Raw genomic sequence first — 22,547 nt, forward strand, 5'->3', positions numbered from 1 at the left:
CGTCCCGCCCAGGTAGAGAAACTAGCATTTATAAGAATTATTTATAAAATCAAGAATGTGAGCTGCTAAGTGGATGGTGGTGGTTCCTGGAATTGAGATAATACAGTAATCCCTCGTTTATCGCGGATAATTGGTTCCAAAAACCACCCGCGATAAGTGAAATCACCAACCGGAAGTACTGAGCAGGTGAACAGGTTAGCGGAAATATGCTAATTCGCGATCGTGCTAACACGCGAAAAAGGAATTCCAAAGGAATGTAAACGAACATTTGGAGCAATACTACATTGTTAGACAAAAGTATCCTCAATTTAGAAGTTTTATTTTGACTTTTAAATTGTTTTTTAATTTGGAAAAAAAATCCGCGATGTAGTGAAGCCGCGATAAACGAAACGCGAAGTAGCGAGGGATCACTGTAATTGGTCCATTATCATTGTCAATAAAAGAAAAATTCCATGCATTTATCGATTATCCGATGTATCAATTATTCTAACCACTTTCCGGAGGTAGTTGTTCTTACCTAAAATAAACGTTTCCTATTGATATTAAGTCATTCCAGCACAAAAATATCATTTTAATTGGGTAGTGTGACTTAGCTACAGACCAGTGATTTTCAAACTGTGGTATATTTCACTGTTTTCAGAAAATAAGAAAAAAATTGCTATATAAGGAGATCCATGCATTGGCCACTATTAAAGAGGCGAAATAAACTGTCAGCAGTGAATGCAATAAAAAGCTGAAAGGTTCTCCTGGCTGACACTCACTCCAGTCATTTGAAACATATGACACGTGTGACCATAAATCCAGAAATCCCATTTGCATATAATGAGACGTCTCAATGTGCATTTTGATTTATTCAACCAACCAAGGCAATTCATCAATTTGCAGGCCCAGAATGGGTTGATTGACATTTCTGGTGCAAACCTCATTACAATGAATATTTGTGAAACTCCAAATCAGTGCCATGCGTCCCCTGGCATCACATACTGGATATTTTGGATCAGCACTTGATTTCGACTCTCCCAGGGACTAGTGCGGAAATATTGTTGGTATTTGGGTGAATGCTTCTTTTATAATGAAGCCTCCGGGGGGGGAGTAGCAATGTTTTGGGGTCTTTTTACATTTTGGGCTTCGGCAGACAAAGGAAGATGAACAAAAGAATTGGATCCCAATTAACCTAATTTATACAGACGAGGCTCGAAATACACTATGTGATTAAAATTATTTTTGCATTTGAATTACAAAACAATTTTTCTCTTATAAATAATGGAAGTTACGGCTTATTGTAAGCTTGGAGTCTAGCATCTGCTTACTTCATATAAGATGTTGGTTAGTGGGCACAGTTAGGCAAAAATTGATCATTACTAAGATGTCGGTGGGTAGCATAATTGGTGCCTTGCAAAGAAAGTCAAAAACTGATTTCCAATAAACTTTGTTTTCTGAGCTCTGCCCAGTAAATGTTTCAACACAAATGCGAAATTAAGAACATGGCTCCATCTTTATTGGTCTAAAAGTATCAAGTCTTCATTTGACAATCTCCGACAGTTAGTGAGGGCCATCTTCCATACTGAGTCTTCCTATCAGCATGTTGTTCTTGGGTGAGCACGTCTCGGGCTCCATGGTCATCACCTGCACTCGGTAGCCATGTGATTCTGCACCCCACGAGCGGTCCAAGTCTACTAGACCCATGCATTGCTTACCTGCCATAAAATACAAACAAGTGCATTTTAATTTGTTTTTAAATGATGGCTAACAGACGGGAATCTCTTTATCTGATGATTCTACACAAATGTAAACATCAATTTGGGAGATTTGAGATGGTTGTTTTAAATCAAAACGCCAATTGAAATCAAAATCACAGCAAATCGATTAATTCATCTTCTGATGTTTTTTTTTTAAATTGCTGATAAGTGACAAACACATTTTGACAGTATAAAGCCAAATGAAACATAGCATAACATAGCATAGCATAATAAACTGCTTAATAGTTTTGCATTCAAATTAATCTTGATTTAATACCATTACTTTTTTATGTCAGCCAGTTTGACAAAACAAAAACAATGTTTTTTTTCATTTGTCAGTTTGCATTTTCTTTTCTTGACTATGTGAGATGTCCAAAAGGTGCTGTCAACAATTACAAACAATGAAACGCTCCTGATTTCAAAGTGTTTTGTCGTCAATAAGAACAGAATATCTGCCAAAGAAAAAGAGTTATGTGTTGTGGACTAAAAAGACAAGAGTTCCGAATATCATCCATGGACTTTAGCGATTAGCTTCAGTCAATGATAGCAGAAACAGTAGACGTCAGGACGTGTAAAACAATCCCGCTGGCCTCTACGTGAACAAATGTTGTACAGTGACACTGGGACAAAATCTGACAGCGCTCAAGTGGCAGCTGTTTGCCGCAGCTGCTTTGCGGCGTCGGTATCGACCCGTAAAGCGAGGTCACAGAATGTGTCCTTTTGTGTAACCCCATGGGAGCGGAACTGTTTGAGAAGTTGTGCTATAAACATGTCGCGGGGTGATACCTATGAGTCTCCTCTCAGGAGGAAGCTGGGGAGCAGTTTGGTCGGCGAAGCGGCACAGCATCATGTGTTCCTAGGGGGGGGGGGGGGGGGGGGGGGGGAGAAGAAGTTGTCCGTCACATTTATTTGTATTTCCTATGAGAGCAAAATGGAGGATATGGTCCAAACAGCAGGGCCAGTACACCTGCAGGAAGTCAAGGTTGGAAAGAAAATCGATTTGGTCCCACTTGACAACTCTAACAACTTCCACTCTTATGGGAAGATTTTCAACTTTTGGAGAATATTTTAGTTCGGGTTCACAGAGGCGACCCACTAAATAACTTTCGTGAGAAGTGAATGTATCTAACATCTAGCTAACATCTCTACCTAGCCAACCAGAAGTTGACCTTGAACTATTTCGACTTCTATCTCACATATGGAAAAAAAATATATTTTGAAATCCAAACAATCAAAATTACTTGCATACATGTTGCAATATTAATTTTGACTTGCAGGCACGACGTATATTGGGACATCGGTTGGCACGGTAACTTCAACAACCTTCATCCTTCAAATGCATCCTCAAAAAAAGATGTCATTTCTAATTACCGCCGCTCTCAGCTGCTCATTAACGTTTCACCTCAACAAATTCCAGCGGCAGAAATATGTCTCTCCGTGCAGCGCTAGCTAGTCAAAGGCGGTCCCGTGTTGCGACAGGAGGTTGCCACGGCGAGCACCTGCGGCGACGTCTTTTCCGTAGATTAGCGCCCGGAGGCGCTGACAGGGGCTATTCATCACCAAGTGGAAGGGTTCTCGCTCAGCACCGAGAGAGAGCGAGCCTCACCGGTACTGGAGCTTCATTTATTTAAGCAGAAGTGTAACATTATAAAGAAGCTGGGCAAGGTGAAGTTAATATTCCACTCTGGTAAAAGGGATTGACAAATGAAACGGCAGAGGTGGGGAAAAAAAAAAAAAATCACTCCATCTTAGCACCTACCTTGTAAATCAGCGTCTCCTGGAACCTTTTGCTGTTAAAAACAAGAGGAAGTTGAATGGGTTAGTACAAAAAAATTAAATTTGGTTGAAAATTAAAAGCAAATACTGTTAAGCCTTTTAATTAATACGATGTATAAGGACCTTTTTACAGGCCGTAAACGAAATGTGTGTGTCTGGAATGTGTACACCTGCAGAATACGGAGAAGAGATGCCGGAAGGGGACCCGAGGGTAAGAAAACAGTACCAACAAAAAAAAAAGATTGCATCAATCAGATGTGGCAATGTGTTTTAATCAGTCTTTCAATTTTTGAGAGCTTTAACCAATGGAGGTTAAAGGTAGAGCGGATTTTTTTTTTGGGAGATTTCACTCTAATATACATAAATATACATATATTCAATTTATGCCGCAGGCCGCTAAAAAAGGAGGGGCGGGGCATAAAAATGGCCCAAGGGCTGTAGTTTTAACAGCCCTTTTCGCAATTAGGCTTCCTGATCACATTTTTGTTCGAGCAGTTTTGACCTCTTAGGGCCTAAGAAGTCAAAACTTAACTACAAAGAGTTTGCTAGCAGTTAGCATTATTTGTGAGTCACAAAAATCTTTTGTTGTGACAAAGCCCAAACACACAACAAGAGGGTTTTCAGTTTTTTTTGTAACCTTGACTGTTTGAAAATCAGGCTTAGTGTAAATGGAAGTTCCACACGGGAGCTGACAAACCTCCTTGGGAAGGTGAACTTAACAGCGTTCTGGATGAATCCATAGCAACAGGGGCTGATGACAAAGGCGGCGCCCGCCTGGATGCAGTGCTCCATCACCATGTCTGTCGCCACGCCGCACGCGTGGAGGGCGACCTGCCGCAAACATCGCAAAACAATCCAATTAAAGAATCGTCCTTGAACGCTGGCTATGAGGCACGACCGCGAGAGTGCTGCTAACCTGGCTGGCATGGTGGTAAATGGAAATATGAGAAGATTAAAAAGTGGACTTCTGATAAGCACATACATGGTGGAGTTATTGCGGGCTCGAAGAAGGGCTCCTTTATCTCTTTTCTTGAAAATAAATGTCACATATTTAGAAAAATACAATACACACCTTTTTTTACACTACATAACATTTACTACGGAAAAAAAACAAGGGCTTCTTGGAGGAAGTCCTCTTGAATAAAGCATGGAAAATAAAAGATCAATTAAATTATGAAGGACAAAAAAGTTGAATAATATTCAGAGCCTTTATCGCAATATTGCTTTCTTTTCATCAGACATCTGAGCTTTAATGAGACACTTGAGCTGACTATTTTTTTTCCCGATGGGCTTATGAAATGATTGAGCAAAAAAGGTCATAAATGTGTCTTATGATATTGAATAGATTAAATAGATATAAATATAACAGATATAAAAGGTTGAATAGATAGATTAATATAGATTCTAGAATATAGATTAATAATATAGAGTAAAATATTAATTCTAGTCTGACACAGTAATGCTGCTCTACCTGTGTTTTTGCCCCTAGTTACAAAACAGTACCTCCCAGAAAATTCTATAAATAGTTTTGGAAACCACAAGCAATTTGAAAAAACCTTGTTTGCACTCCAGGTGGTTCTTTTTGTGCATTCACTAACAGAAGACCTGTGATTATCAATCGCTTCCTTGCTTCCTGCACTGAAATTAGCCACATCCCACTCGCACAGCCACGAAAAGAAGCTTCCAAGAATGTGTCAGTCGGCGTCCGGGAGTCTGAAAACGACTGGAAGTTGTCTTGACAGCGACGTGGAGGAGCGCAATTTTTGAGCCAGTGAGAGAACAATGAGCGCAATCACAATCGAGCATACCCACAACCCACAAAGTCAAGCCAAAAATGAGACGCAGTAAAAAAAAAACAAAAAAAAAAACGGCCCTTTACAGGAGTACCAAGAGACTGTATAATAATAATAATAATAATAATAATAATAATAATAATAATAATAATAATAATGATATTGATAATAATAGTACTAATAATGATAATAATAATAATGTGCCTTCTTATTTATTCATCGTATGTGCCTTCTTATTTTTACTTTTTGTATTGTTTACTTGAATGTGCAATATGTCTTGTCACCGTGGGATAGTAGGAAACGAAATTTCGATCCCTTGGTATGTCTTGACACGTGAAGAAATTGACAATAAAAAACTTTGACTTTGAATAATAATGATAATAATAATTAATAAATCATTATACTAAAGCATTGTCATGTGATGATCAGTTCATTCAAGTAGGAAGATGCTCAGGCAAACCAGCAGGCTACGACTGTAAATGTGTGGAGGCACAGATATTCTTACGAGGCACTTAAAAAAAAAAAAAAAACACCCACGCGCTTGGAGAGGAATAATCCGTGCACTTTACTGCCCACTAAGTAGAACAAGTGTTGAATAAAAGCCACGTTATTTCATATTATAGCAGGGACACGGTGAATGGTGCGAGCCGAGTTATGACACTTGAAGGGCTCCGTCCTGACCAATGACCACAAACAGCAGATGGTCGAAACAAGATGGCCCATAACAAGGATTGTGTGCGAGCACAAAACATCCATCTGTGACCGATGGATGGGGGGATTTAAAAAGTTTAATACATTTTCAAATGACCTCAAAAAAAGTCCAACGTTGCACAAGTCGGACAAGATGGAATTCGACCAAGACGCGAGAAGGATTAACTCTGCCTGTTTGTTTCTGCTCGACCTTCCCACCTTATTTTCTATCTCCACCAGATTGAAGTCAAAGCACACAAAAAAGCAAACAAATATTCCAAGACGTCTTTTTCGGTCATCAAAACAGTTCCGTGTGCCCAAACGCGTTTTGAATTTATGCACCTGGCCGCAGATCTTTTCGTCGACTAATCGCGCACTTGCAGAGCCGAGGTCTTGGCAGCGATGTCGCCGAGGAAAATGTGAATGAAAGCAGATGCAAGACAGACGGCGGCCGGGTTGCCTGCATAAAAGCTGATATGCCTGGCAGCCATATTTACGCCAACCACATGTACAAAACACTTTGCTTCACTGACACTACAACAGTCCATCCATTTTCTCTAATGTTCGCTGTCGGGTGAGCTCGAGGCAGTTCCAGCTGGCTTTGGGTGAGTTGCGGTGTGTGGTGTGGTATTTGAGAATAAAAAGAAAAAAAACACTCTCAATCACATATTAGAATTGCAAATGCTATTACCGTATTTTCCGCACTATAAGGCGCACCTAAAAACATCCAATTTTCTCAAAAGTCGACAGTGCGCCTTATAATCAGGTGCGCCTTATATAGGGACCAATATTGAGCCACTACAGCAGGCGTGTCTAAAGTCCGGCCCGCGGGCCAAATGTATATATCTTATCCATGGACAAAGTTTTAAAATGGGCCATTCATTGACGGTGCGCCTTATAATCCAGTGCGCCTTATAGTGCGGAAGATACGGTAGTTTAGTAATTACATTCCGGTGGAAAAAAAGGTGTTTGGCCTCTTCTCAAATCTTTACTTTTTTGTGTATTAAATAACTGTAAATATCAGATGTGCTTTCTTTCGGTACTGTACACCCCAAACTATGATGCTGGGGCTATATAGAAGATAATATAGTAAAAAAAAAAAAAAAACTGACTTGGCTTTCCCGTTAGCACTGTAACAAAGGTCACACAATGACTGTTTAGCCTTGGTTGTTTGTATTTCTAAAGGGACACATTTTTTTCCAACTCAACAAGCGTTCTACGATACTTTACACCTAACACTCCTTCAGCATTTATTTCTCGGGCCAAGCCGCCTCTCGTCTCTTTAATAACAGTGGAACGGCGTGCTTGACAGAAGAGGCGAGCTCTAAAAGGCGAGCGATTAAAGCGCCACTTCAGGAAATGAAAAGCTCTCTGAGTGCGTTCCGACAAGAATGATCACTGCCTGGCGTTTTCACGCATAACAGAGGAAAAACACATCTTCGGCAAAACCATGTGCGGCAATTCGTCTCAGGCATTGACACTTAGATGATTTGCATAATTATAATGACACTCAGTCAAGAAGGGACCGCCGCCAAGGACGAGCAATCCTTATTTGGACCAGCACCAAATTGTACTGCTTCAAGGATACTCAGGCTACACTGTGTCATCAAGTTTCATGTATTATTCATTGAGAAAAAGAAAAAAGGACATATTCTGTAATGTTAACAAATGTTTTTTTGTTCGTCCTATTTTGCCCCAATAATGTTCAGTTGGAAAAGAAATAGTATTGCTAGGTACAGTAAGTGAATGACTAGCATGTGTATCTGTTTGTTGGCAACCTAGCTAGCTAGCAGTCAAAGCAACCGACTGACTAGTAAATCAGCTAAAGTAATTTAGCTAAGTAACAAGTAGTGGGTAGTTTGTGAGGAATATTGTTTGCTAACAACCTAGCTACGTAGCATAACATGACAAAATGACAAGCTAACGAACCTCAATAACGTTTAATACAACATAAAATGTTGTCACCACACATGCCGTAGTTATTTACCGGGGAAAATACAATGGATTTGAATAATAAAAAAATTTGCTAATTTATGTCTTATTATTGAATTGCTGAACAAATGTGCTTCGTCATTCAATAACTTAACCCTACCCATTAATGCAAATCAATTTAGCTTAATATAATTCGGTAAATCTATACAATTTCAGACAAAAATGACATAAAAGACAAAAATAAATTAATTGCAAGTTTCTCTCTAAAAAATAATAATAAAATAAAAGTATACTCACCCCTATTTGAAAGGGTCCGGTGAAATAGTCTAAGTTGGCCTGAATGAAGCCGATGTTTTCTAGACCGAGCTCTAGGCTGCGACCGTGCGCCCTGATCAGAGACTCTTCCTTGTTTTCTATGAGGATGACCTGGAACAAACGTCGATATTTTGGTCAATATTTGTTGGCTGCTCACTGTGAGCGATCCATAAAGCACAGTCGTGTAATGTTACCTGACACAGTGGGAGGGCGTGAGCCAGAACGATGCCCATGTGGCCCTGGCAGCATAAACAAGAAAAAGTTGTTATAGACAGTAACAAAAAATAATCACGAAAAAAAAAAAGTGAGTTTTTGCTGTTGATGCAGATACAACAGGATTGACAGAATGAAATAAAGAAATAAAAATCACCGTTCCACTGCAGAAATCCACCACAGTGTCTCCTGGTTTGGCTAGCTGCGTCACCATGGCAACTAAATTATTCAACTGTTGCCTCTTTCTAACTGTGCGGATGTTTGACATTTTCCCTGCAAGAGAGCACAAAAAGGCCAAGGGCTTGATGCTACACGGAATAAATAAAAGCATTAAGTAGTCATCGTTTCTTTCATTTCATTTGAGTGAGTCGCCTCGCAATGTGATATTTTATGCAGTCTGACATCAGATTAGGGTATTTACCACCGGCAGCAGTACAGATTATCATCATTATAGCAGTTGGAAGATTTTCAAATGTTTCTCTGTATGGAATGACGTCATTGTGATGTGACCCAGGTGTTTTAGTCGGGAAACCATTTTCCTCCGAAAAAGAACCTGAGGACAGAGCAGCGGTAGATTTCCGAGAAGCTTCCCTGACGCATCCCACCCATTGCGTGGATTGTTAAAAGGAGGGAGGGGCGGAGGAAGGGTCCATTAGCCCTGGCTACAGCAGCTGGCACTAAACCCTGAGTGCCTCCATTAGCCTTTGATTCTGCAGGACTGGCCGGGGATTTATCGGAGCGTTCCATCACCAGATTAGAATGTAAACAGCGTAGCGGCGAAGCGCCTCGGCAGCGCGAGCCCTGCGGGATCCGACAGCTCCGTCTCCCACGGGAAATGCTGGCGTTAAGACAAGAAGGGTTGCGTGAAGATTGAAGATTAGGCCACGCTCCAGTTGCATTTGCAGCAGTTTTAGTTTGATGATCATTTGGGGAGAAAGTAAAAATAATGAGGAAATACAAGAGAAGGTTATTAGCCTCTAAGAGAGCTTCCCCCCCACCCCCTTTTAACGTGCAACAGTTTTTGTTTCATATTACACGTTTTAAAATATGCTCCTTACAAGTACCAAGAAATATGTTTGTCACATAAAACGACGACGTGTTTGACGAGGCTGTCTAGAAGAGGTAACTCTATCAGTCGGGGAAATCTATTTGGAGTGTAGCGCTCAAAATAATTTGCCTGCGGACAGAAAAGAAAAAGCGATGGTGAATATAAAAAGTAAAAGTAAAAATCAAGTCAAAAACTGCAGGACGGAGCATTTGAATCAAAAAAAGAATCTAGTTGGTTAGTTTAAAATAAGTAGAGGTCACTTATTCGAGAAAGCTTCAATTGTTGGAAGCAGCAGAAAGTAAAGCTGTCGCTGACATTTTTTTGTGTACTCGCGAAATGCCGCGATGACAGCAAAAAAAAAAAAACGCTAATGAAGTTGAAGCGAGTAGGGGAAAAAACAAAAACTCGTCAGCTTGCATCCTTCAGCGGCTAAGGAATGTCTGTCAAAACATGACCAGACGGAGCTGCGGGCGAGAGGTTGATTCGTGCAGGTTGCGGCGTGTAACCCGCCTTTCCACGTAGCTCGGCCTCCGAAACTGTGTCATGTGTGTTTTGCTCTGCCAAATTAATTCAATTGCAGCCGGAACTGCCTTCCAGTTTTGAAAAGTTAAAGTGAAACCCGATTTGTGGTACTAATTTATAAATGGTATCGTCATTATTGTTAAAATAATACTTAGCGGCCCTGATATTTATTTGCTAATGTGGATCTGCACGATAATTGACAACATCAAATTGGTAAACGATATGCTGCCTCTATGAAGTCTTAAATCTGGAATGAGTCTCAGAATTATGTAAAAATAAAAAGATTGAATATAGCATCAAAAAATTGATAAAAAAGTCAAATCATCTAAATTATAATAGATGAATAATGTAACACACTGACAAATAAACAAATTTGAATCAATCTATCACTTCGAGAATGACGTTTCTGTAACTTAATAAATAGAAATGACAAAAATACCAAATTGCCATATTCAATTTCCATCCAGCTTCATCTCAAATCAATTCCCATCGTGGTTCGGGACAATCATGACCATGAAACTTTCAAGGCGTCCTGGCCCGAAGCAAACACGTATTGTCGCATACCAGAACGTCTACAAATGATTTGTCGAGAGCTTAAGCCTTCGTTTGTTCCCTTGGGGTTATTTTTCTTGTCAAATTAGCAGACAGGCAAACACAGAGAACGCCTGTCCGACGCCCTTCCGCGACTTAAACCGTCGTCGCTACGGCTATCACACCGTTTCCGGCGTGTTCCACATAAAACAATACGTCCAAGTGATTTTGGGCAGCTGAATCGATCCATCTTGTCACCGAAGATGAACGTGTCACTGGATTGTGTTTACGCTGGAGAGCACATTTGCTTCTCTGGCTTAAAGAAACAAATGGCCGGAGAGTCTCGTAAAAAATGTCTCGACTTACCAAGTCCGAAGGGAACCGGAGAGGAATAGCACGGTTAGCTGTTAACATGCCGCAGTATTAGTGTCAAGTGGCCCTAAGGCTCAAAAATGTTTCTCAGTGGAGCCTTAGAAAGTCTCAAGCAATTGGGAATCCTGAAGCGAGCTGCAGAATGATGAATAATTCAAATATTGAAAAAATAATCTGCTCATTCAGCATTATCTGGTGAAAGAGGATGATAAATAGGCCCTGTGTAAAGTACATTAAAATGCATGGTGATATTTTTTTTTTGCTGTACACATTTAGATCTCACCTCGATAGGCAAGACCAAGATTTTTTTTTTTATTACATCCAGTTACTCGCATCTGGAATAAATACTTTAAAATGTCGTCCCGTCAACGGCGTGTTCTGTTTTCCAGGTGTGTTCTATTACACGCTAAAAGCCTCCCCAATAAAATCATAAGATTTTACAAGCGGCCCAGTCTTGGCCAGTGGTTTTGCGTTTTGAATCGCATTTTGAAAGCTTTGAAGAAAGACCCTGAAAAACTACGGTTAGCAACAACCTCCACGTGAGTCAATGAACAGAAGCAAACCACTCAGTGGCGAGCTGAATGAAAAGGTCAGGCTGGAATTTGCCCGAAAAACTTTTGCATTGAGCAGTTTTAAACAGCCGTTCCATGTTTGGACTCTCAAGGACTAAACAAGGACAAAAGGATCCAATCGGTTGTTTTGTGAACACATCGTTGGCACCAGCAGCGGTAAATCTCGATGGCTCCTTGTCGTTTGCAACATTCCGATCCAAAGATTCCCTGGTTTCCACAAACCTTTGGATTACTTCAGTACGATTTACAATGACAAACTCAATATGGCTTCGATATAATTGCCTTGGCACTGCATGGATGATATGCACTTGGCTTGAAATGGAAGCATTAATCAAGGGCTTACTAATTAGCTACAATCATTATGCGTGTCAAATGGATGATTAGATGAGCAATTAGATTCAAATTTATGATGTCCCTAACCTTTTTACTCTCTAGCTCTGACACTGAGCTAGGATGTTTGTTTTTGCGTAATACCACAAAAAATAAAAGGCTATTATGAAAATCGTTTTCAAGATCAAAAATATTTTTCGTGGGGGTCACCTTCGCAGACTAAAGTTCGGCAATTCTAAAACACAAAGCTCAAGAGAGTCGGTATCCTTGAAAAGCACCGGTGGCCAATTAACATTTTCTTGGGGGAGAAATTTTTTTTTAATAAAAACTATGTCGACAAAAGCCTTTCAAAAAAAGAAAAATCTTATCTCATGTTCCTTAGTGAGAAACAAGTCTGACCAAGTGGGGAAGATATTTTAATACCTAGTGACAAAGTACTGATTTGAAGCGCCGATGACAGTAATTTGTACCGCACCCTGCGGGTATCACAACATCAAGTCAATGATAATCTGAGGGAAATTCATAAAACTCAACTTGAATGAAATGCAGTAATTATCTGAGCGCCGGTTTAAGTGGTGACATGCCTAGAGGGAAATCATGCCTGTTACTTTGAGACAGAGCTATTGATGAACGGCCAACAATCCATCTTCACATTTCCAAGACAGTCCAAAAGAGGTTGTCTGGAAACTAAATGAGATAGATACCATCAAACGACTTTAATACTGTTAGAAACTCGGCTGGGATACAATAGAAGCATCCTAAAATGGTTTAAGTCCGACTTGGAGAGTTACTTTGTAAGTTCTGAATCTGATCAAATTGTCGCGGGATCCCTCAGGGGTCAATCTTTGAACCCTTTTTGTTTAGTCTGAATCAGTGGTTCTCAACCTGGGTTCGATCGAACCCTAGGGGTTCGGTGAGTCGGTCTCAGGGGTACGACAGAGCCTCCGCTGAGGAGGTCCGAACAAACCTGATTTATTGTGTAAATTCTGATTTACCAGTTTGTTGTGAGTTCATGCATTGTGTTGGTTTTGTTCTTTGAACAAGGTGATGTTCATGCATGGCTCATTTTGTGCACCAGTAAAAAAACATCTATGTCTAGAATAAAAAAAAAAAAAAATTCACTAATGAGGGGTTCGGTGAATGCGCATATGAAACTGGTGGGGTTCATTACCTCCAACAAGGTTAAGAACCACTGGTCTGAATGTTACCTTCAGAAATGCCTTTGTTTGGCAGCTCTCTCCGTTCGCACACGGCGGCTGTAAATTTCTGCTGGTTGCACTTTGGTTGAACCGTGTTGTTGTACAAGCCATTCCAATCTCCATCTCCCAAAAAAAGCCACAGCTCTACCTGTTCAACTTAAATCACGCTCATAGAAGGAAGACACGGGAATTCAATGTGGTCCACAAAACAAGCCCGGAGGACGCAATAGCAGCATGTCTCAACTATGACAACTATGTGGTCTCTTCATCAGCCTTGTTGCGTTGCCCTGCCCTCACCGCCGGCCTTGTTTATCTTGATAATGGTTGTCTCTTGTCAGACAATCGGAGCCTCATCTCATCCACGGCTGTCGCTCCATCCTTCTTGCCCGCTTTAGCACCCCACGCTCTAAGACACTTCCGCCGGTGTTATTTTTGCAAAATTTTGACTGGCTATTCGAGAAAACTGATTTCCAACAAAGTTCAGCTTCAAGGTATCCCGGGACACGAGCACAAGGCTTTGTCACCCTTTGGGGGTGGCGACTATAAACCACATTGATTATCGATGTAGACGCTCAAATTAAAGCGGTAAGTCAGCACTTTCTCCTCCAAAGTTATTGCTTGTAATCTGGCACCACGGACAAGAGTCGTGCATTTTATTGCTCTCATGAAAGAAAGAAATGAATGAAGCTCGTTCAAGGACCTGCTTGTGTAAGATTTCTTACTCGGGTGTCATCGAGAAAATGATGCTGTGACTGCGCTGAACGTGTGGGCGCGTGTGAGGCCGTTTATGTACAGCATAGGATCAGAAAAAAAAAAACATGCAGGGTTCAGGGGCAAACTGGCTGCCTTTTGTCTCTGGGTTAATTACATGGTGCTGTAATGCTGCACGGGGGAGATGTTAACAGGTTTGCAGTTATCGAGCGGGATTAATCGGCAACGAGTGGCTGAAGAAAGAAAAAAAAAAAAAAACTGGCGAATGTGGAGGTTCATTTGTTCCGTGACTAAGTTCCAAATTAATTTTCACCATTGGAATGAATTGAAAAGGCAATAATTTGTTCCATTCTCCAAAACACCACAATTGTTTTTCTTTGAACGAAAGACAAATTGCACGCCGTTGTAAAACGAGATGATCAAGCAAGAAATAAATTGCTTTAGTAAAGTGTAGAGTGTGCCTTTAAGAAGTGTGGCCTTATTTTGTGACTACAAATATAAATAAAAACAGAGTAGCCTACAATGATTTGCAAATCCTCTTTGACCTACCGTATTTCCCACACGATAAGGCGCACCGGATTATAAAGCGCACCTTCAATGAATGGCCCATTTTAAAACATTGTCCATATATAAGGCGTACCGGATTATAAGGCGCATAGAATAAATAACTCAACGCTGCTCAAACGTTAATGCAATCACAATATAGTAACACTCGAAATAGTGAAAACAATATATCAATAACTCAACGTTGCTGATACATTAATATCACACAACACACAAAATAAACACATAAAGCTTACTTTAATAAATTAGTCCTCATCCACGAATCCATATTGGTCCATATATTTTGAGAAAATTGGAGATTTTTAGGTGCGCCTTATAGTGCGGAAAATACGGTACATTCATTTGAATGTTGATATTGATTGTATTCTACTGTAATCTTCAAATTTATTAAAGTGTGTAAATGTTTGCAAATAAATGAATAAATCAGTAAAGAGGTGCTAGAGTCAAGCGTTTAGAATCTGGAGTACCTTCCGTGGGATTGATGGCATCGGGTAAGCTGTCCCATGGGAGTGCCCAATCCGGGCAAGGATGATGAGCAAAGGTCGCCTCGATGCCATTTTCCTACGACGACACGAAGAAATACTCGTTACCATGGAAACATATTGACAACCTTGAGGCACGAGATACACTCCAGGGGATGAATCCGAAGCATTTTTTCTCTCAGGCAGTTATATTAAATATATTTAAGCAAAAAGTGCAACACAGCCAAGCTGCAAAAAAAAAAGTGGATTTCGCAAGGGACGTCTTTTATGAAATTCTTTAGGGAACAACAACTTGACATCATTTGATTTATTTGGGAAAACATTGACATGATTAAAGTCAGTGAATTAAAAATAACTTCAATCATGGAGGGAGTAATACAAAACAGAATTTTTTTCCCCTGAGGGGTTACATTTGGAGATGTTGGCTGGCGGTTTTGTTTTCATTTTGGACGGCTGCCTGTTGAGTGCATTTGGCACCAATCATCGGTATGTGTTAAGTGAGGTGAGAAAGAGGTTATTAGGGATTGACGGTTGCGGATGGTGAAATCGGAAGATGCTGCTTAGCGTCACCAAGGATTTTGTTGTCTGCGTGTCACACACACGGAAACTGTCGCACAAGATTTACGCTCGTATGCAGACTCCTTCACACTCACACACACCACAGTTAATATTATTTGGGATTTTTCAACTTGGTTGCTTCTTATTTCATTTTAACTTTTGATTTTTAAATTCAGTTTTAATTAGTTTTTTTTTTTTTTAAGTGTAGATGTGTTACTTTTATTTAAAAGTTTGGGTGAAAAGCTTTGTTTTTTAGTTTTTTTGAGCTCTTGTATACATTTTTTTCTTTAATAATTAGTAATAGTTTGCGTGTTACAGCACGAGCATTGTAAAATCTGGTCGCTAAATATTGTGTCAAAGTAATTATTGGTACAGATGTATAATAACAAAATGAATAACAAAATTTCAAATAAACCCCAAATACTCATGTATTTTAATTAACATAAGATTTTGCAATAATTCTAGTTAAAGTCAGGTTTAGAAACATAACTTAGCATTTTAGTTGGTTTCTCTTTTTCTAAAAGCATGTTTGTTTTTTTTATTTGGGCAATGACAATAAAATTTAAAGGGAAATTTTTTTTTTTTGAGGGGGTTATTTCTTACATTTTTATGAACTTAAATGACCTTGACACAAACACACACACACACACACACACACACAGTTCTGACAGCACAACAGCTGCAGACAAGACAGTTGCGGCACGGAGCCATTGCGGTAATCCCTCCCGTCCAGAGTTTAGAATGGCGGCCATTGTGCCTGTACGGAAGCGTGCATACCTCGCAGCGTCAATGTGTGATTTCAATCTTTCATGTCCAATGTCCAATTAAACTTAATCCACTGTCATGTTAAAAAAAAAAAAAAAACAACAACCTCGAGCACCCAACTCTGTCCCCCACTTCACGCCACTTATGATCATGTTACACACTCAAGTCACCACGTTTCTATTTGTTCCAGCGTGTATTTACGTCCAACTTTTATGTGTTCTTCTGGAACGGCCTGTTTTTGCAGCATGTAAAAAGATAGCTGGCAATTTGCACAGTGCGCACAATTGCAAGTGCATGTGTGGATTGTATTATTCTATAATGAAAGGTAATTTTTATTAGCTGGCCCAATAAAAAAGAATAATAATAATCTCACGGCCATAAAACCAGCCCATAAGAAACGCCCTTTTGAAATGTTAATTTGATGACGGAAAGCTCTTGCGGAGCGCTGCCAGAGGGAGGAAACATTGTACAATTAAAAATAGGTTTGCCAGGAGCCAAAACACGACATTAGAGATTCATCCTTGAAGGTACAAAATAGCAGAAATTAAGACGCAAAACCTCTGCGTTGGTAAAAACGAAATGCGTTAATGCAAGATGTGTAAATGAGCAGACGCCATTAGAATTTGTCTTTGCCAAAGAAAGTCACTTCATGAAGATTTTCAAAGTAGGTTGAAAAGCTTTGGGCTCATTTTGCCACTTTAGTAAAGACAAATTGAATTATATAAACGTTTTGTCATTTTTGATTGTCATGAAATATGTAATGCATGTCGTGTTAACTGTATGTCAATAAAATTGCAGAACAAAGTGTTTTACTTTAAGTTTGGTAAGGGTGGGCCGGGGGCCGCCAACAAAAGGCAGCTGCGTGCTCGTCTCCTCTTCCCACTCCGGTCGACTTGCCGGGTCGCCTTCGACCGGTAGCCCGGTTGGGAGGGTCGGCGGATTTTCAAGGGCTACAAAAGTGATCCCGCAGATTTCGCCGGCCCGAAGTACCCCGGGTACCTCCTGAATGCGGCGGTACCAGCGCAGCAGGTGGGGGAGTTGGCGCAGCGTGCTGGCAGCATGACTTCGGATGGTAGACTGTCAAAAGAGAGCAGCGGGTGAGGTGGGGGGTGAGCGGGTTCAATAAGTGACTCATAAAACGTCAGATTGCAGCTCACGTCACAGCCTCGCCGGGGGTCACATCAGAACAGCGAGCAGGGACGAAGGTGTAAAGACCCAGAAAGGAACACCGAAGCCGTGTCACGGCGATAACAAGGCTCGGCGGTAAAACAAGGGGGGGGGGGGGGGGGGTCGTGAAACGAATCCGCTGTGTCTACTTTGCGTCGGCGAGTGTCGAGAGGAGACACGCCAGGCTGAGTGTGAAACTGGAAAGCAACGGAGCACAGCTTACTTGCAAGAGGCTCGTTGTGGGAATGAGTTCATTCCCAATGCGGAAGAAGAATAGTTGGAGATGGCTGGAGGGTGAAATAGATGTCGCGGCTGTCTGGCGGCGTGCACATTTTAGGTTAAATATTCTCCTCAGTTTCCACAAAACACTTTTTTTTTTCACTTCGGCCTCATTACTAAAGTCACAGACGAGCTCACGGCTGCCCGTTGAGAAAAATGGTTTCCAAATCAAAACAAATACGGATTATAACACAATGCTAAAGAGGACATGTTTAATTAAGTCTCACGACCTCCGCCGCAGGGCGGAAATCCCAAATTGAGTCTCCGCCATGCGACTCTTGACCGCACAGTGGGTATCTTCTCATCCTCCAGCCATCACGAAACGGTAATTAAAAATAATGGCCCAGACCCCACACTAAGTTTTGTTACAAGTTACGAGATCTGCCACTGTTTGTTAAATACAACACGGAGGGTGAGACTCCCTAATAACAGCATTAAATGTTGCTGTCTGTTGCTCATTGCTTTAATAAAAACAAAACAAAAGAACGCTACTGGCAGGGGGTCGAGACAGAGCCCTGCTGTGAAAAGCAGAAAAATACAAGTAATTGGCAGTCCTACTAAAAAGGTTAAGACTGCCAATATTAGTTAAAAAAATGACAACATAGATGATTTGAACCAAAATATGACTAGTGTGTAGAAATGTCTTAACCATCAAGTGTATTTTGATACAAGAATGCCAGAGAAGATTCATTAGCGGACTAGTTTTAAATTTTGTGGGGGGGAAAAAACACATCTTATTAAAATGTGCTTTAAATGTGTTTTAGTTCACTATCAAATGTTTTTTTGTGTCTTGGTCTTCAGCAGCACTAAGTTGAAAGAAGCTCTGAGTTATGCATTGGCACAGGGAGGCTTTAATGATTAGCAGGCAGCTCACCAGGTACTGATGGATGCAGGGCAGCAGGACCACATCGGTCAAAGTGAAGTACAGCCCCTCCGCAAAGACATGCTCCAGCACAGGCAGGTCGTTGGTCTTGACTTTTCTGATCTCATAGCTCTCCCTAGTGGTCGGACTTGGAGTTGCCGCTATGGAAAGTTTTGCCAAAGCGGTTTTGAGTTCAAGCCCAACATCACCAGGGTCGGAATCCACGTTCCCTTTAGTTGAGTCTTTATTTGTTTTTCTTCTCAGCTGCTTGAGCTTCTGTCTGCGGATTTTGTCATCGTTGTGGACTTTGACTGGCTCGGCTAGTCTTTGCTCCAGGGTAAGGATGGCGGGAGGGATTGGCTGTGGCTGCTGGTTGTTGGAATTTTGGAGGTGCTCTTCAACAGCTGATGGGATGCCGATTTCACACAGTCTAGTCCACTTGCTCACCTGAGAGAATGTGCGCCAAAACAGAAATATAAAATCAATGGTAAATTGGTAACACTAATTGTTACACTCAAGTAAATTTGGGGATTGACTTCTTCCTGAACATGCGTGCTAGTATTGGCCACTTGGGGGCAGTATAAGATAGAAGAACGTAGGCATCTCATTTCAGAAGATAAACTGACTTAACATGTTTATGCGTTTGTCACTTTTAAATATTAATTGCTTTATGTGCTACGAGGGTGGTTTTTAGCTACATTATTATTATTATGATGTCTAAGGTACCACGTACCTCAGCACAGGCTTTGAGACAAGTCTTCTTGAAGCCCAGCAGTTCCTGCACATCATTCCTGGAGGGAGCAGCTTCGACGCTCTTGTTGATGATGTGCCTCAAGACCACGGCCAGTCCGGCTCTGCACAGCCTTCCAGTTTCGTCCAGCACGGCAGGTAGCCGACATCCTCGAACCAGGATAGGCAGATCCTCCGGCTGCACGTCCTCCACGACCAGGAACTCTGGCAGCTGACCCTTCAGGGCCTGAGAACTGTCGATCTTGCTGGAGACAAGATGGACTTTGAAAGATTTGCACTCACAATAAGACAGGAGGAATAGGACGATGGAGGAGTGCAGGGGGAGACGGGTCGCCTCATCTTGTAAACTAACTTCCAGAAAAAGGGAGGCATGTCTCTGCTCTAAGTCTTTCATTATAAAAACAAAAATATGACTAAAATATCAACTTTTTACACTGTTTAAATAACATCTTCACTCACGTATTAATGGTACAAAATGCGAATTAGCATCCCACAAACCCACGTTATAAATAAAAACTTCCGGGTACCCGCCCTCACGTCTTCTTCTTTTCCTCCTCTGACCTCTTCTTGTAACACAGCGCCACCTAACACCATTATCAAAAATAATACATAATTAATAAATCTGTAATAACCACACTCAAGAAAAAAAACACACGGAAATTTTAGATAACTTAAAATACATACTTATTCATCAGTTGTTGGAGAATATTTTGCGGAGAATATTTAACCGTGACAAAACGTCTCATCGAGTGTTCCGCCCTTGTGAGCAAGTCGGTCATGTTTGATTGTGACACTAGCAAAATTTCGCCGGAAGAAGAATCCGCCGGAGAACTACAAGCTGCCCTAACATCATTTTACCTTCACACTGGAGTTGCCGACATTTTTCTAGCTGGGAGTGGATATTAGGTAACATGGCTGAATGAAGAATAGTACATTTTAATCTGCTTATCGTTGTCACGACTGTTAGCCATTGTGGACTCACCACAAAGCTTATTGGTCCGAGTTGGTGCTGTGAACTCTCCATCCCATCCATGGGACTATGATGGAATCCTTTTGTAATGTATTGTGACTGTTCTGCATGATCTCAGCATTGCTGGAATTCAAACTTTGTCCTCAGGAGAAACCATGGCTGGACCTGTCAGTCTGGAACTTGATCCCATCTTCCTGAAGGGACTGGGTTACCTGCACTCCAAGAGCAAAGATTCTGCTGAGAAGCTCAAAGCGCTGCTTGATGAGTCCCTTTCCAGAGGGAGCGACACATCCTATCGCTTGGTGCAAAAAGTATGTCGCTATTGGGAATAAGACAAACTGGTGTCATCATATAAGGTGGTTGAGTGCCAGGACTGGTGTCACAAACTAACATTCTGCAGTAGATTTTTCTGTGACCAGCTATTTTTTTATAAGAAAAAGTTATTTTAACTTTTGATGAGAGACAAATAAGTTTCTTGTTTTGTGTGTATTTTCAGGATCTGGAGGTGTCCAAAAGTTCCGTGTCAAAACTTAGCTTCAGCAAGCAGGACTCCAAGTCCTCTTCCAGCTCTTCATCCTCCAGCATAGGCAGCAAATCCAGCTCTGATAAGAGCAAGAAGGACACTGATAGGAGATCTTCTGAGAAGGTATAGATAAATCATTTGATCGGGTGAGGGGGGGGTCACAAATTGGCGTTAAAATAAATATCTTGTCCCTGGGATCTTCGTGATCAACAACAGGTTAGGGTTGACTTTGGCGATGTGGACCCGCCGAAAAAGCCTCGTTTAGAGAAGCAGGATCGCTCGTCGCCAGTTACCGTGCAGACGAGCAAAGACCTCCTTCCTAACCTCAACGACTATGACGAAACCAACGCTGACGACTTTGCCATGGAAATGGGCTTGGCGTGTGTTGTTTGCAGGTACGTGCGAACATTGTCATATTAATTGTGGATATTCGCGGAGTCATCATCTTTTGTTTTAATTTCCCCAAAGACAAATGACAGTATCCATGGGAAACCAGCTGGTAGAGTGCCAAGAGTGCCATAACTTGTATCACCAGGACTGTCACAAACCCCAAGTGACAGACAAAGAGGTCAACGACCCCAGGCTGGTGTGGTATTGTGCTCGCTGCACCCGACAAATGAAGCGTATGGTGAGAAACATTAGCTTTCCTAAATTTGTACAGAGCAACAAATTGGTTCTTCCATGTTGGGCATAACTGTAACACACTGTTTGGACTAGGCGCAAAAGCCCCCGCAGAAGCCTTCCCCGGCCTCCGCCTCATCAGCACCAGTTGTGATAAAAGACACGCTAGTGAAAAAGTCAGAACTTAAAACCAAGCCGGACACCACTAGCACCTTCCAGGCTTTCAAACGGACAGAAGTGAAGGTACGTGTAGAAAGCGGTTTGGTTTTTTTGTTGAATGTTTTTCAGATCGTGTCCAAACCGGTTGCCAACCTCTGTCGTTTGCAGACTTCCACGTCGGCCAATCCCACCGGCAACAACTCGTCGTCATCAGGCAGCGGTCTAACGGGCTGGGCCGCGTTTGGCGCTAAAACCAGTCCATCCCTTCCTATCAGCTCCAAATTGGGTTCTTCAGGACCAAGCGGGAGCAACAAGGCAATGACTACGCCGCCCGGCCAGAAACCGAAATTGGTCTTTCCGGAGCCACTCTGGGCTGCGAAGGTTCCCGAGAGCGGCAACGGAAATGGCTCGAGTCAGGTATCTCTGAAACCGCCACCTTTGACCCTGGGCAAGCAGCCACTTAACCGCTCATCCAGTAGCGAGAGCCAAGGGAAGGGTTCCGCCTTGTCGTCGGGGGCGAGCTCCCCTGGCAGCTCCCAGACCAGTCCAGGAGCGAGTGGCGCAAGTGGGAGTAATAACGGAGGAAGTAACGGAAACAATGGGAACGGCTCGAAGGTTCCACCGGGAGAAAAAGCACCAACATCTCAAGAGTCCCAGTTCAACGCCATGAAGCGGTTGCAGCTGGTGAAGAAAAAAGCAGCACAGAAAAAGATCAAGAAATAAGCAGAAAAAAGTTCAGTTCACTTTAGTACGGTACTGAATGTTTCGCTTTTCCATCGTCGAGACTTGTGAAGAGTTCCTTAATTGCCACTTTGCTCGAATCATGAACGACACACAAAACCCAAGACCAAGATCTTTGTTTCTTCTTCTACTGATGATGTTGTCTGTGATCTTATTTCTATGGAGTGAGAGCATACATACATTTACATACTTGAATCTTTTTTTTTTGTAAATGCTGCTGCTCTACTGTGCCTCATTATTCCCCAACTAATCCAGTCATTTTCGTTCTAAATTGCAAATGTAATAAAAATTCCACGTATGAACAGCAACAAGGAGTCATGTGATGTAATATACAATAATGGATCTAATTATAAAAGTAATGAA

The 22,547-nt window shown here is 41.5% G+C and overlaps 2 protein-coding genes across 5 annotated transcripts; one reads left to right on the forward strand and one right to left on the reverse strand.

Moving 5' to 3' along the window:
• Nucleotides 1-1,476: 1,476 nt before the first annotated feature.
• Nucleotides 1,477-19,719, reverse strand: gstcd (glutathione S-transferase, C-terminal domain containing). 2 transcript variants are annotated; one of them, XM_088372650.1, is made up of 11 exons: nt 19,154-19,719; nt 18,433-18,867; nt 16,926-17,189; nt 14,775-14,868; nt 8,616-8,731; nt 8,440-8,484; nt 8,228-8,356; nt 4,213-4,346; nt 3,499-3,529; nt 2,526-2,595; nt 1,477-1,697 (listed from the first exon to the last, which is right to left on the reverse strand). In XM_088372650.1, the coding sequence occupies exons 1-11, from the start codon at nt 19,562-19,564 to the stop codon at nt 1,543-1,545; spliced, it is 1,884 nt and encodes a 627-aa protein (XP_088228776.1). In that variant the 5' UTR covers nt 19,565-19,719; the 3' UTR covers nt 1,477-1,542. The 2 variants fall into 2 exon arrangements, with proteins under 2 accessions (XP_088228776.1, XP_088228777.1); XM_088372651.1 differs by lacking the exon at nt 2,526-2,595.
• Nucleotides 19,720-19,936: 217 nt separating this feature from the next.
• Nucleotides 19,937-22,495, forward strand: ints12 (integrator complex subunit 12). 3 transcript variants are annotated; one of them, XM_088372672.1, is made up of 7 exons: nt 19,937-20,076; nt 20,288-20,451; nt 20,637-20,786; nt 20,880-21,058; nt 21,132-21,291; nt 21,381-21,527; nt 21,612-22,495. In XM_088372672.1, exons 2-7 carry the CDS (start codon nt 20,296-20,298, stop codon nt 22,164-22,166), a joined length of 1,347 nt encoding a protein of 448 aa, XP_088228798.1. In that variant the 5' UTR covers nt 19,937-20,076; nt 20,288-20,295; the 3' UTR covers nt 22,167-22,495. The 3 variants fall into 3 exon arrangements, with proteins under 3 accessions (XP_088228798.1, XP_088228799.1, XP_088228800.1); XM_088372673.1 differs by having other exon boundaries at nt 19,941-20,076; nt 20,291-20,451; XM_088372674.1 differs by having other exon boundaries at nt 19,948-20,065.
• The last annotated feature ends 52 nt before the right edge of the window (nt 22,496-22,547 follow it).

Source organism: Syngnathus floridae, chromosome 4, assembly GCF_059516105.1.
Source record: "Syngnathus floridae isolate MCC-2025c chromosome 4, RoL_Sflo_1.0, whole genome shotgun sequence".
NCBI lineage: Eukaryota > Metazoa > Chordata > Actinopteri > Syngnathiformes > Syngnathidae > Syngnathus > Syngnathus floridae.